Source organism: Perognathus longimembris, chromosome 2, assembly GCF_023159225.1.
Source record: "Perognathus longimembris pacificus isolate PPM17 chromosome 2, ASM2315922v1, whole genome shotgun sequence".
Taxonomy (NCBI): Eukaryota; Metazoa; Chordata; class Mammalia; order Rodentia; family Heteromyidae; genus Perognathus; species Perognathus longimembris.
The window spans coordinates 693,945-706,184 of record NC_063162.1 but is presented as its reverse complement, the minus strand read 5'-3'; the positions used below and the strand labels follow the sequence as shown (position 1 = coordinate 706,184).

General features: G+C 58.3%; 1 protein-coding gene across 1 annotated transcript in view; it reads right to left on the bottom strand.

The window, feature by feature from the left end:
* Positions 1 to 12,240, bottom strand: part of Cfap46 (cilia and flagella associated protein 46) — an 84,813-nt gene that overhangs the window by 14,087 nt on the left and 58,486 nt on the right. Inside the window, 7 exon segments of the mRNA XM_048334671.1 lie at positions 2,892 to 3,062; positions 3,340 to 3,519; positions 3,598 to 3,732; positions 5,766 to 5,954; positions 6,402 to 6,587; positions 10,479 to 10,614; positions 11,629 to 11,808. Of these exon segments, the coding sequence (XP_048190628.1) occupies positions 2,892 to 3,062; positions 3,340 to 3,519; positions 3,598 to 3,732; positions 5,766 to 5,954; positions 6,402 to 6,587; positions 10,479 to 10,614; positions 11,629 to 11,808 (1,177 nt within the window).

Here is a 12,240-nt window from a genome sequence, read left to right as displayed (position 1 = left end):
TCCTAGCAGCTTTCACACGCGTCCATGAGGCCCTGCCACAGCAGAGCCCGGCTGGCATCTCCGTGGCCTCTCCGCCCCGTGGCCTCTCCCTATAGCACACTTCCAGGTCTCCGCTGTTTTCGCCTTGGCCAGTGACCCAGCGCTGAGGTCATTCGCTTCCCGGTGGCATCATCTGAACATCACTTGCTCTGGCGGCCGCTGCAGCTGGTGCCACCTGCCTGGCTTTGCCAGGGGCTGCTGCCTTGGGCCACCGCGCACCACTTCCCTGGGTCTGTGCTCAGGGGAGGGCAGCCTCGCACTCTGCACTGTGTGTCCATCTTGGGGTGGAGACTGGGTCTCCACTGGTGATGTCGACAGACGGTTTTGGTTGTCACAAAGGCCAGAGTGCAGGCCGTGACACTGTCTAACATCAAACAGACCCGGCCCCAGCGTGGGAAACAGGCATGGACACAGGAACAGAGGCAGCACAGGAACTGGGGAGGCAAGGAGGCTTGTCTATCCTCCATGATTTGTGAAATTCTGTGCTTTTCGTCTGCTTGTTCTGTCTTCAAACGTGTCGTCCATCTGCAGGTCTCCAATGACAGCAGAGCTGGGATGGCTCTGCAGGATGTCCGGATCACTTCATGGACACCAGATGCTTATGGACCCGTGAGGGGAAGGACCAGCGCCTGGCACCCGCTGGGCAGAATGGGTCACAGCACAGCCTCACTGTGCCGGGGAGCTGGGGGCAGGCCGTATCCCAGCAGACGCCACAGGGGCCTGAGGCCCAGAGAGGCTGAGCCGTCCCCACAGAGGCAGAGCAGGAAGTGCTTGAGCCCGCGTGACCTCAACCTTGTCCTCTCAGCAGTGGGCGAGGAGCATGGAGGTGTGGAGGCCCTGGGTGGGGGGCATGGAGGTCTGGAGGCCCTGGGTGGATTATGGAGGTCTGGAGGCCCTGGGCGAGGAGCATGGAGGACTGGAGGCCCTGGGTGGGGGGCACGGAGGTGTGGAGGCCCTGGGTGGGGGGCATGGAGGTCTGGAGGCCCTGGGCGAGGAGCATGGAGCTCTGGAAGCCCTGGGTGGGGGGCATGGAGCTCTGGAGGCCCTGGGTGGGGGGCATGGAGGTCTGGAGGCCCTGGGTGGGGGGCATGGAGGTGTGGAGGCCCTGGGTGGGGGGCATGGAGGCCTGGAGGCCCTGGGTGGGGAGCATGGAGGTCTGGAAGCCCTGGGTGGGGGGCATGGAGGTGTGGAGGCCCTGGGTGGGGGGCATGGAGTCTGGAGGCCCCTGGGTGGATTATGGAGGTGTGGAGGCCCTGGGTGGGGGGCATGGAGGTGTGGAGGCCCTGGGTGGGGGGCATGGAGGTGTGGAGGCCCTGGGTGGGGGGCATGGAGGTGTGGAGGCCCTGGGTGGGGGGCATGGAGGTGTGGAGGCCCTGGGTGGGGGGCATGGAGGTGTGGAGGCCCTGGGTGGGGGGTATGGAGGTGTGGAGGCCCTGGGTGGGGGCATGGAGGTCTGGAGGCCCTGGGTGGGGGGCATGGAGGTGTGGAGGCCCTGGGTGAGGGGCATGGAGGCCTGGAGGCCCTGGGTGGGCGGCATGGAGTCTGGAGGCCCCTGGGTGGATTATGGAGGTGTGGAGGCCCTGGGTGGGGGGCATGGAGGTGTGGAGGCCCTGGGTGGGGGGCATGGAGGTGTGGAGGCCCTGGGTGGGGGGCATGGAGGTCTGGAGGCCCTGGGTGAGGGGCATGGAGGTCTGGAGGCCCTGGGTGGGCAGCATGGAGTCTGGAGGCCCATGGGTGGATTATGGAGGACTGGAGGCCCTGGGTGGGGGGCATGGAGGTGTGGAAGCCCTGGGTGGGGGGCATGGAGGTGTGGAGGCCCTGGGTGGGGGGCATGGAGGTGTGGAGGCCCTGGGTGGGGGGCATGGAGGTGTGGAGGCCCTGGGTGGGGGGTATGGAGGTGTGGAGGCCCTGGGTGGGGGGCATGGAGGTCTGGAGGCCCTGGGTGGGCGGCATGGAGTCTGGAGGCCCCTGGGTGGATTATGGAGGTCTGGAGGCCCTGGGTGGGGGGCATGGAGGTGTGGAAGCCCTGGGTGGGGGGCATGGAGGTGTGGAGGCCCTGGGTGGGGGGCATGGAGGTGTGGAGGCCCTGGGTGGGGGGCATGGAGGTGTGGAGGCCCTGGGTGGGGGGCATGGAGGTGTGGAGGCCCTGGGTGGGGGGTATGGAGGTGTGGAGGCCCTGGGTGGGGGGCATGGAGGTCTGGAGGCCCTGGGTGGGGGGCATGGAGGTGTGGAGGCCCTGGGTGGGGGGCATGGAGGTGTGGAGGCCCTGGGTGGGGGGTATGGAGGTGTGGAGGCCCTGGGTGGGGGGCATGGAGGTCTGGAGGCCCTGGGTGGGGGGCATGGAGGTGTGGAGGCCCTGGGTGGGGGGCATGGAGGTGTGGAGGCCCTGGGTGGGGGGCATGGAGGTGTGGAGGCCCTGGGTGGGGGGCATGGAGGTGTGGAGGCCCTGGGTGGGGGGCATGGAGTCTGGAGGCCCCTGGGTGGGGGCATGGAGGCCTGGAGGCCCTGGGTGCGGGGCATGGAGGCCTGGAGGCCCTGGGTGGGGGGCATGGAGGTCTGGAGGCCCTGGGTGGGGGGCATGGAGGTCTGGAGGCCCTGGGTGGGGGGCATGGAGGTGTGGAGGCCCTGGGTGGGGGGCATGGAGGTCTGGAGGCCCCTGGGTGGGGGGCATGGAGGTGTGGAGGCCCTGGGTGGGGGGCATGGAGTCTGGAGGCCCCTGGGTGGGGGGCATGGAGTCTGGAGGCCTGGGTGGGGGGCATGGAGGTGTGGAGGCCCTGGGTGGGGGGCATGGAGGCCTGGAGATCCTGTGGGATCTGGTCTGAAGCTCCTGACCCTCCCTCCTCCCCCCTCACCTTGAAGGTGTTGGTCAGCCTCTGCTCCATGCTGGCAAAGAGGCTGGTGGAAGTCTTTTCCTGCGTCTTCAGCTTCGTGTGGAGCTGTAGCAGCGCTGCCAGCTGCGAGCTGCTGGTGTTGGCCGTGGCCTTGAGCAGTACCTCCTGCATCATCTCCGAGGCCGAGCAGCTCTGAAACAGGCCAGGGGAGGCGGCCATGTGCAGGGGGATCCCTGGGGCCCCCGGGCCGGGTGGGCCGTCGCGGGGCCAGGAGAGGCGCCAGGCGGGCGGTGCCGGTCACCTAAGACACATGGACTGCGCTTGCTTCCTCGGCTGGAGCTCTGCTCACGCCAGCCCCTGACTCGGGGTCTCCGCACCGGCCACCGTGGGGTGCACTCACTGCGAGTCCCTGGAGCGTGTGGCACGGGGGACCGCTCTTGTTTCGTCAGGTGCGGGGGCAGGGCCGTACCTGAGACAGGGCCAGGAACTGGCAGGTGGTGGCGGGATCCAGCGTGCCCATGCACTCCGCCATTTCCAGGCTGGCGGCGGCCGCGATCTTTAGGAGCTTGCCGCCCAGGGCCGTGTGCAGGCACTGCAGCAGAACTTCCGAGGCCTGGGCCAAGTACCGCTGGGCCAGCACCATCCTCTTCTGCGGGCCAGACAAGGCTCAGCCCCTGGCTCCCCGAGCGGAGCCCATGGAGGGACCCGAGGGCACAGCCACACCCACCTTCAGGCCCTCGGCCTTCTTGCTGCGCTTCCTGGGGGCTTCCCTGTCGACTGGCTGCTCCTTGGTCAACGGCTCCATGCCCTTCCTCTCGGCTTCCAACTCCAGGGACCGCAGTCGGCTCACCTTGGCACCCATCTAGGGCACACACAGGTCAGGCCATTGGGTGCTCTTGGACGCCTGCAGGCCAGGGGAGGGTGTGGCAGGCCACAATCTGACCTATCACTGCCCATGGGGCCTGCTCTGCCCAAGACTAGCTTTGTGGACATGGAAGGGCCGTGGCTTGAGAGGCTCCAATGACTAAGGGTGGCAGCCAGGGGGGGGGGGTGGCAGTGCTCTCTGGAGGAGGAGATCAGCACTGCGGGCCTGGAATCAATCATTCCCCTGGTTCCAACTGTCCGGCCTTCCATTCCCGTGGCTCTTGCTGTCCGCCTCCCCCCTCCCCCTGTGACTCCTGCTGTCCACCCCTCCATTCCCGTGGCTCCTGCTGTCCACCCCCCCCGTGACTCCTGCTGTCCACCCCTCCATTCTCGTGGCTCCTGCTGTCCGCCCCTCCATTCCCGTGGCTCCTGCTGTCCACCCCCCCGTGACTCCTGCTGTCCACCCCTCCATTCCTGTGGCTCCTGCTGTCCGCCCCCCCCGTGACTCCTGCTGTCCACCCCTCCATTCCCGTGGCTCCTGCTGTCCGCCCCCCCCCCGTGACTCCTGCTGTCCACCCCTCCATTCCCGTGGCTCCTGCTGTCTGCCCCTCCCCCCGTCTGGCCCTCCACCCCCATGGCTCCTACTGTCCAGTTCTTTGGAAACATCGTCCCTGTTGGTCAGGGTGGTCAGTACTAAGCAGTGAGGTGCCCACCCATCCTAAGTCTCACAGTGTGGCCAGGAGACAAACACTGAGTGAGGGAAGGGGAGTGTGGGCATGGCAAGGGAGGAACAGGCTCTACAGGTTGGGTGGAGATGGGGAGGCCTTGGGCATGTTGCCGTGGTCTCAGTCGCTGGCGGACTATGTGGGTAGGAAGCCAGTATATCTACACGGAGGCATGGCAGCTGTAAGACCCAGAGGACAATGCCCCTTGTGCTTGCCACAGGGCCCCCCAGGTGTTCTGCCCCACCATGGGGAGCACCTACCGGAACTCAGGCTGGGGCCACACGCAGCCTCATAAAAGCCAAAGGACCGAGAGTTTGTTTCAAAGCACAGTGGAATCATACTAGAGGTCAGTGAACACCAAGCCTGCCTTGAAATTAAACACTGCCCTTACAGTCATCAAGTTGGTCAAGGAATCTAAAAAACCCTCAAACAAACAGTGGACATGGAGACACGGAGAACGACAACACTGCACACCAACATGAGGGGACTCTGTCAAAACAGGGCTTACAGGCAAGATCCTGCCTGTGACAATGCAAAGCTGGGGGGCTTTGGTTTCCAGAAGCCGTGCAGCAGCAGGAAGCTACATCTCAGGGCAAAGAAGGGACCCTGGTCATGGGATGGACCGGCCGCATTACGTGGAGCCGCCTGAGCCCCGCGAGCTCGGGGCCCGTGCCTCCGTGTCTCCAGCACCAGCCCACCGTGAAGACACGCGGGCTCTGCTCGGGTGGCTGCCCAGGAAGCTTCTCACAGCTGCGGAGGAGCTGCGTGTGTTCACCCAACAGAGGCCTCATCCTGCCCAGGCCCCACGGGCTCAGGGCTAACCTCCCTAGGGGCTGGCCTGGCTGGGAGCTGCTCGGGATTGGAGCTGAGGGGACGCACGGCCTGCTAAGCCGGGTTGGACGGTCCACCACCGAGGTTGGCCTCTTGGGGCAAGTGTTGCCTCGGTGCCGACGTTTGAGAAGGGGGTCGGCGGGGGGTATCGGGGCCTGCAGGACCCCGATGGGCAGGGGTGAGGAATCAGCCACACTGGCTCTGACTGAGGCTGAGTGGGAGCGAGGAAAAGGCCACGCTGGGCCTGCTCAGAGGCTCCTGTGTGCTCTGAGCAGCGGGCAACTGGGAGTGGAAACTGCTTCCTGGTTCCTTGGCTGTGTGAGGGGGGCCGGTGTAGGGGGCTGTTCATGGCACAGGGGAGACGCCAGGGCTGGGGCTGTCCTAGTGGGGGAACGTGAGGCATTTTGTAGCTAGCCCCGGGAGGCCTGTGTTCCCCAGGCACAGACGACAGCGGAGTAACGAGCCAGGCACCTACCAAAAGGCCCTCCTCCCAGCGGTAGGAGGAGCGCACAGGGTCGGTTTGCACAGCCAGCAGGCGCAGGGCCCTCCCGGCCAGGCTCAGGAACTTGGCACGGATTTCCACGCAGCCCACGCACAGTGGCTGCATGCTCTCCAGCTGCACCAGCGCCGTGTGCACCAGGGTCCGCTTCAGTGTGCACCATTGCTTCAGGAGGACAAGGAGGCCTACTGACCGCGCTGCCCAGGCCCTGGCACCTGCTCTACCCACAGGGACCCCTCCAGCCCCGCCCCGGAAGCCCCCAGAGACCCCTCCAGCCCCGCCCCGGAAGCCCACAGGGATCCCCCCCTCCAGCCCTGCCCCAGAAACCCACAGGGACCCCCCCATCCAGCCCCACCCGGAAGCCCCCAGGGACCCCTCCAGCCCCGCCCCGGAAGCCCCCAGGGACCCCTCCAGCCCCACCCGGAAGCCCCCAGGGACCCCTCCAGCCCCACCCGGAAGCCCACAGGGACCCCTCCAGCCCCGCCCCTCCAGCCCCCAGGCCCCCCTTCAGCACTGCCCTGTGAACTCCGGCGCAAACTCAAAGCCCAGGACCTTGGCCCAGATGCCCCCCCGCCCCCGCCCCGGGAGTGGGCTGAGGCGGTCCCCAGTCACCAAGCCGATGGCCGTGTAGTCTCTGATCTGCTTGAACTCCTCCAGCAGCTTCTCCATGGAGCCTTGCTCCTGGTGTCGCTCCAGCTTCTCGCGCCACATGAACTGCATCAGGTCCAGGCAGGCCTTCACCAGGCTGAGCTTAAGGTGGGCCAGCCTCCGCATTAGGGGGGAGTTGATGTTCTGTAACTGAGAGGGGCGGGCGCTGAGGCGGGATGATGGACATCCTACAGCGTGCGCGCCCCGTCATCCTAGCTACTCAGGAGGCTGAGATCTGAAGATTTGGTGTGAAGCCACCTGCGGGCACCTGATTAGTCATTAAAGTTACCACAGTTTAATATTCATGATGGTGAAACTTCCCATTTGCCTTTTTGTGTGCCTCTTCTTCTGGGGTCTGAACTCAGGGCCTTGCGCTTGCTAGGCAAGTGCTCTACCTCTCCAGCCACACACCAAGCTCATTTACTTTAATTATTTTTTCAGTTAGGATCTGGAGCTTGATCCCACATGACTAAGAACGCAGGTGTGCAAGTCATACCAGTCTCACAGACAATTTTGTCCATGCTGGCCTTGAACCATGGTCCTCTCCTGCATCCACGTTGCATGGTTTTAGCCCTGTTGGGGTCTGTGAGGAGTGAGTTGAAGGCCTGCCTTCTGATATGTGCGCCATGTCCAGCTGTCCTTCTCCCACTGAGCTGCCGTGCACCTCTGCTCGAAACCAGCTGCCCGCACACTTCGGCGGCTGTTTCTGGGCTCTGTGGACCTGTCTGTCTGTGTTTCCACTAAAGGCACAGTCTTGATTCCTGTGGCTTGAATAATAGGAGTTAAAGTCAGGTACTATCAGAGTTCTAATTTGGTTGTTCCTTTTTCAAAGTTGTGTGGGAAATGTTAATCTTTTGCATTCTCTTATGAGTTTGCAAGTCATTTTGTCACTTCTCATTAAAAAGCTTCAGCGATCTTGATCAGAACTTCGGACCGACACCAAAATAATATTAAATATTCTGATCCGCAAAGATGACATGCTTCTTCAATTATTTACATCTTCAATTTTCTCAGCAATGTTTTGTAGTTCCTGGGTTCAAGTTTATACATTTTGGGTAAAATGTGGGTAATTTTTAATTGTTATGCTTCCATAAATGTTACTGTTTTGAATTTTAATATATAATTAATTGTTCCTAGCATATAAGACATACAATCATTATTTGTATATTGTTCTTACATCCTGCAACTTAACTAAACTTATTCACTAACTTTAATTTACTTATTAGCTTTAATTTGGCTCACTAGTAGTAGTTTTCTTTTCTTGGTACATTGTATATTATTTTCTATATAGTCATGATATTTGGGCTGGGAATATGGCCTAGTGGCAAGAGTGCTTGCCTCGTATACATGAAGCCCTGGGTTCGATTCCTCAGTACCACATATATAGAAAAAGCCAGAAGTGGTGCTGTGGCTCAAGGGGCAGAGTGCTAGCCTTGAGCAAAAAGAAGCCAGGGACAGTGCTCAGGCCCTGAGTCCAAGCCCCAGGACTGGCAAAAAAAGAAATTTTTTAAAAAACCATGATATTTGTGTATAAAGACAATTCTGCTTCTTTTGTACTCCTTCTAGATGCCTTTCTTTTCAAGGTGTATTTCATAGATTGAAACTCCCCAAATGATGCTGAATAAATTTTCTGGGAGGAAACCACCTTTACATAGTCCTTATTGAAGGGAGGCGGCAAGCTATAAGTGTGGCTCAAGCGGTGTGGCACCTGTTATAAGCAAGCAAGCCTAGAGGGCACCCAGGGCTCTGAGTTCAAACCCCAGTACTGGCATAAAACAGAAACATGTACCATAGAAGGAGTGTTCAGCATTGTACTTGTCCCTTCACCAGCAAGAATACTATTATTCACACTCTTTCTCTCATAGGTTCTCTTCATCAGACGGAGGAAGTTCTTTCTGCTAATGGTTTACCATGGGGTTTCCCAGGAATAGCTGTTGGATGTGGTCACAAGCCTTCCTGCATCTATGGAGATGGTCATATGGTTCTTGTTTGTTAGTTTAAAATAAATAGCATGGTGAACAAAATGGATTTTTTTTAAAAAGTAAACCTGTTCCTATAATAACCCCAGCTTGGTCATTATGTATTATTTTTAAAGAATGTATCATCAGATTTTTTTCTAAAACTTTGTTTAGAACATAGTTCATGGGGAATACTGATTCGTAGCTTTTGTTTGTTTGTGGTGTCTTCATCTTATTGTAGAATAAAATTTATATTAGTCTCAGGAAAAAAAGGGGATCTGCTTTTTTTATTTTCTTGAGAATCTGTGCAGAACTGGTATGATGTGGTCTTAAGTGTTGACAGGATTCATTCCTAGCAGACCACTGATGTCGGTTATGTGAGAACGCGTTCAGTGACAAATTCAACTTCTTTCACTCCACAGCACCATCTGATCACCTCTTCCTGAGTGACTGTAGTGGTTCCCATCCTTCAAGGAGTTAACCCGTGCCAACTGAGTGATACAATCCACAATACTCGTCTCTTTTCCTTTCAGAATCAGCAGGACCCATGACAGTATGGCAGCATTCATGCCTGATATTGGTGACTTGTGTCCTTTCCTTTAGTCTGCTCAGTCTGGTTACAAGGTTACCAACTTATTAGTTTTATCAAAGAGCCAGCTTGATTTTATTGACATTCTCCTTTTTGTGATTTCAGTGATTTCCACTCTAATTTTTAGCATTATCTTATCTGTTACTTACTGCAGATTTAGTTTGCTTAGACATTTCAAAGGCAGAGGCGAGCTCAGTGATCTCTGCTCTGTTTTCTTTTGTCAGTGAGTGTGTTGAGTAACCCACTTTGGGCACCTGACATTTGTTGGTAATGTTTCCTCTCACGGAGCGCATCCTCCACTCTGACTTCTTTTGAGGACTACAGGCATTGCAATGATGTATGCTGTTTACCTTCACTACATAAGTTTTCCCATGCACATGGCTTTGAGTTTCTGATCAGATGTTCCTGATTTTCAGTTATGCAATTCACTGGCACTCAGTTCACAACAGTACGGAATCATGATCTCTATCTAGTTTCCAAACATCTCCAACATCATTCCTAAAGGAAACACCTCACCCTCTCTACTCTGCCTCCCGGCGACCATGGGGCTGCTTTCAGTGTCTGTGGCTTCACCTCTTTTACTTTGTTGTCTTTAACGTCTATGGCAAAAGAACACACTCAGTGTGGCTCAAATCCTTTACGTTTATTTAAAGGATTTTAAGTAAGGATTTGTTTTATGGTCCAGAATATGATCTATGTTGGAGAATGCTTCACAAATAATATTCCACTATTACTGTGTGAAACACAAATAGCTATTAGTTAATAGTATTCAAATTGGCTAACGTATGTGTTTTATGTCTACTTGTTCAACTAATGGAGTATTGACATTTCCAGCTCTAATTACAGATTTGTCTATATCTCCATTGCAATTTTATCAGGTTTTGTTTCATGGTTTCAGACTCTGAAATCAAGTACACACGTGTTTAGATTTCCGTGCTGTCTTGGGTACCTGATCCATTTCACCATGAGATGTTTGCTGAAGGCTGCCTGGTGTTAGTACAGCCACCCCTGATTTCATCTGGAAACCTCTCCCATCCTTTTACTTTTAACTTACTTACTTCTTTATGCTTAAAGAGGCTTTAAAACAATAGGCAGCACCAACTTGGGTTCACTAACGTGACCTGGTAGAATTTGGGGCCAGATACTAGGCGTCTTCCGCCTGCTGCTCTGAGGACAGACGGTCGTCTCCAGTCAGGCTGGAGGGATGGCAAGAGCCGTTGCTTCCCGGGTTCTGCCTGCCATGTACATGTCAACATCCAGCTGCACCCCCGGGGGTCCACGCGGCTCCCCTCCCTGCCACCCAGAAGCCTCTGGCCACAGCAGTGGCTCATGTCTTTGTCTGCATTGGAGAGGGCATCTAGCCTCTGTCACTCCCTCTCAGCCAGAGTGGGGGTCATCAGGTTTAAGAGAAGGCGGGGGAGGGACTGGGGGGGGAGTGGGGAGGAAGGGGAGTGGGGGACAGGGTGGGGGCAGGCAGCCAGGGCGGATACGTACGTCCTGGAGAGACAGCAGCCCCTGGATCTGGTAGTACAGCACCTCCTCCTCAGCCACAGCTTTCTGGGCCACGTCATAGGCATCCAGGTAATAGGACATCTTGTGTTCTTCATCTTTCTCCTTTTGGGCACATAACCTTCATGAAACATGAAAGTGGAGTTTTAGAACCAAGATGCTAAAGCAAACGTCACTAGTACTGATTAATGTGTCATATATAATCTTCAGATAATTGTACTGTATCTGTTATTAACTTAGAATTTATAGTCAGATGAGTTTTTTTTTTGTGGGGGGAGGGTGATCCTGGGGCTTAAACTCTGGGCCTGGGCGTGGTTCCTGAACTTAGTGTTCTACCACTTGAGCCACAGCTCCACTTCTGGGTTTTTGGTTTTTTGTTTTTGTTTTTGTTTTGTAATTTATTGGAGACAAAAGTCTCACAGACTTTCTTGCCTGGGCTGGCTTCAGACCGCACTCCTCAGATCTCAGCCTCCTGAGTAGCTGGGATGACAGGCGCGAGCCACAGCACCAGCCGTAGCTGGATGTTTTACACGTGAAGATGTTCTCAATAAGTTTTATGCTATGTTATTTATTTATTTATTGTGCCGGGCCTGGGGCTTGAACTCAGGGCCTGGGTGCGGTCGTTAGGCTTTTTCGTTTAAGGCTAGCGCTTTACCACTTGAGCCACCGCTCCACTTTGGGCTTTTTGCTAGAGATGAGAGAGCTCAGCCTTCTGAGCCGCTAGGGTTGCTGGCGCCTGGCTGGCTATCTCTTACAGCAGAGGTGGGAACTCTGAGCGTGCACAGTAGGCCTGGCGTGACACTGTGCTTGTAGGGGTGGGGTGGGGTCCGGTGCCACCCAGTGACGCAGCCCACAGCCGTCTGCTGATTCCCCCGCCCGGGTTTCCTCCTTCCCCCGGGCCCAGGCCGATGCGCGGGGCAGGGTTGCGTTCCGGGTGTCAGGATGGCCTGGTAACCGCTGAGTCGTGCCGAGGCGGGATTTGCTCGTGCGGAGAGGTGTGCGGGTGCCCGAGGTGGGGGAGGGGGTGCCGCCTGGGAGGGCTCTGCAGGCACGGCTGCGGCGGGTCAGAGGGCAGCAAGGCCGCGGCCCCTCGCCCTGCCCACCCCGCCCCACCCCGCCCCACCGCGACGCTCACCGCTTCAGCTTTGCGCGGGCAACTCGTACGTCCATGCAGTGCGTTTGGTACCCGCAGGTGGAAGCGCACTTCTCCTCCAGCTCCACCAGGTGCTTGTCTATCTCCGTCAGCAGGAGCATCGCCTCGGGGGGCTTGCTGGCGGGGGAGCCCTGCGCCATCTGCAGCTGGAGGTACACGCACCTGCGGGCGGGGCCTCCTCAGGGGCGGGGGCCTCCTCAGGGGCGGGGCCTCCTCCGGGGCGGGGCCTCCTCCGGGGCGGGGCCTCCTCAGGGGCGGGGCCTCCTCAGGGGCGGGGCCTCCTCAGGGGCGGGGCCTCCTCAGGGGCGGGGCCTCCCCTGGGGCGGGGCCTCCTCGGGGGCGGGGCCTCCTCAGGGGCGGGGCCTCCTCGGGGGCGGGGCCTCCTCAGGGGCGGGGCCTCCTCAGGGGCGGGGCCTCATCAGGGGCGGGGCCTCCTCGGGGGCGGGGCCCAGAGCCAGCAGCCCCCGAGCACCGCCGTGCCCAGCGGTGCCCACCCAGGATGCTGACCACGCCCTTGGGGCCTGGTCCCCTCCCTAGCTTGAACTCGTGAGCCCCTCCTCCCCCCTCACGCGGAAGTAAGCCCAACGAACAGAC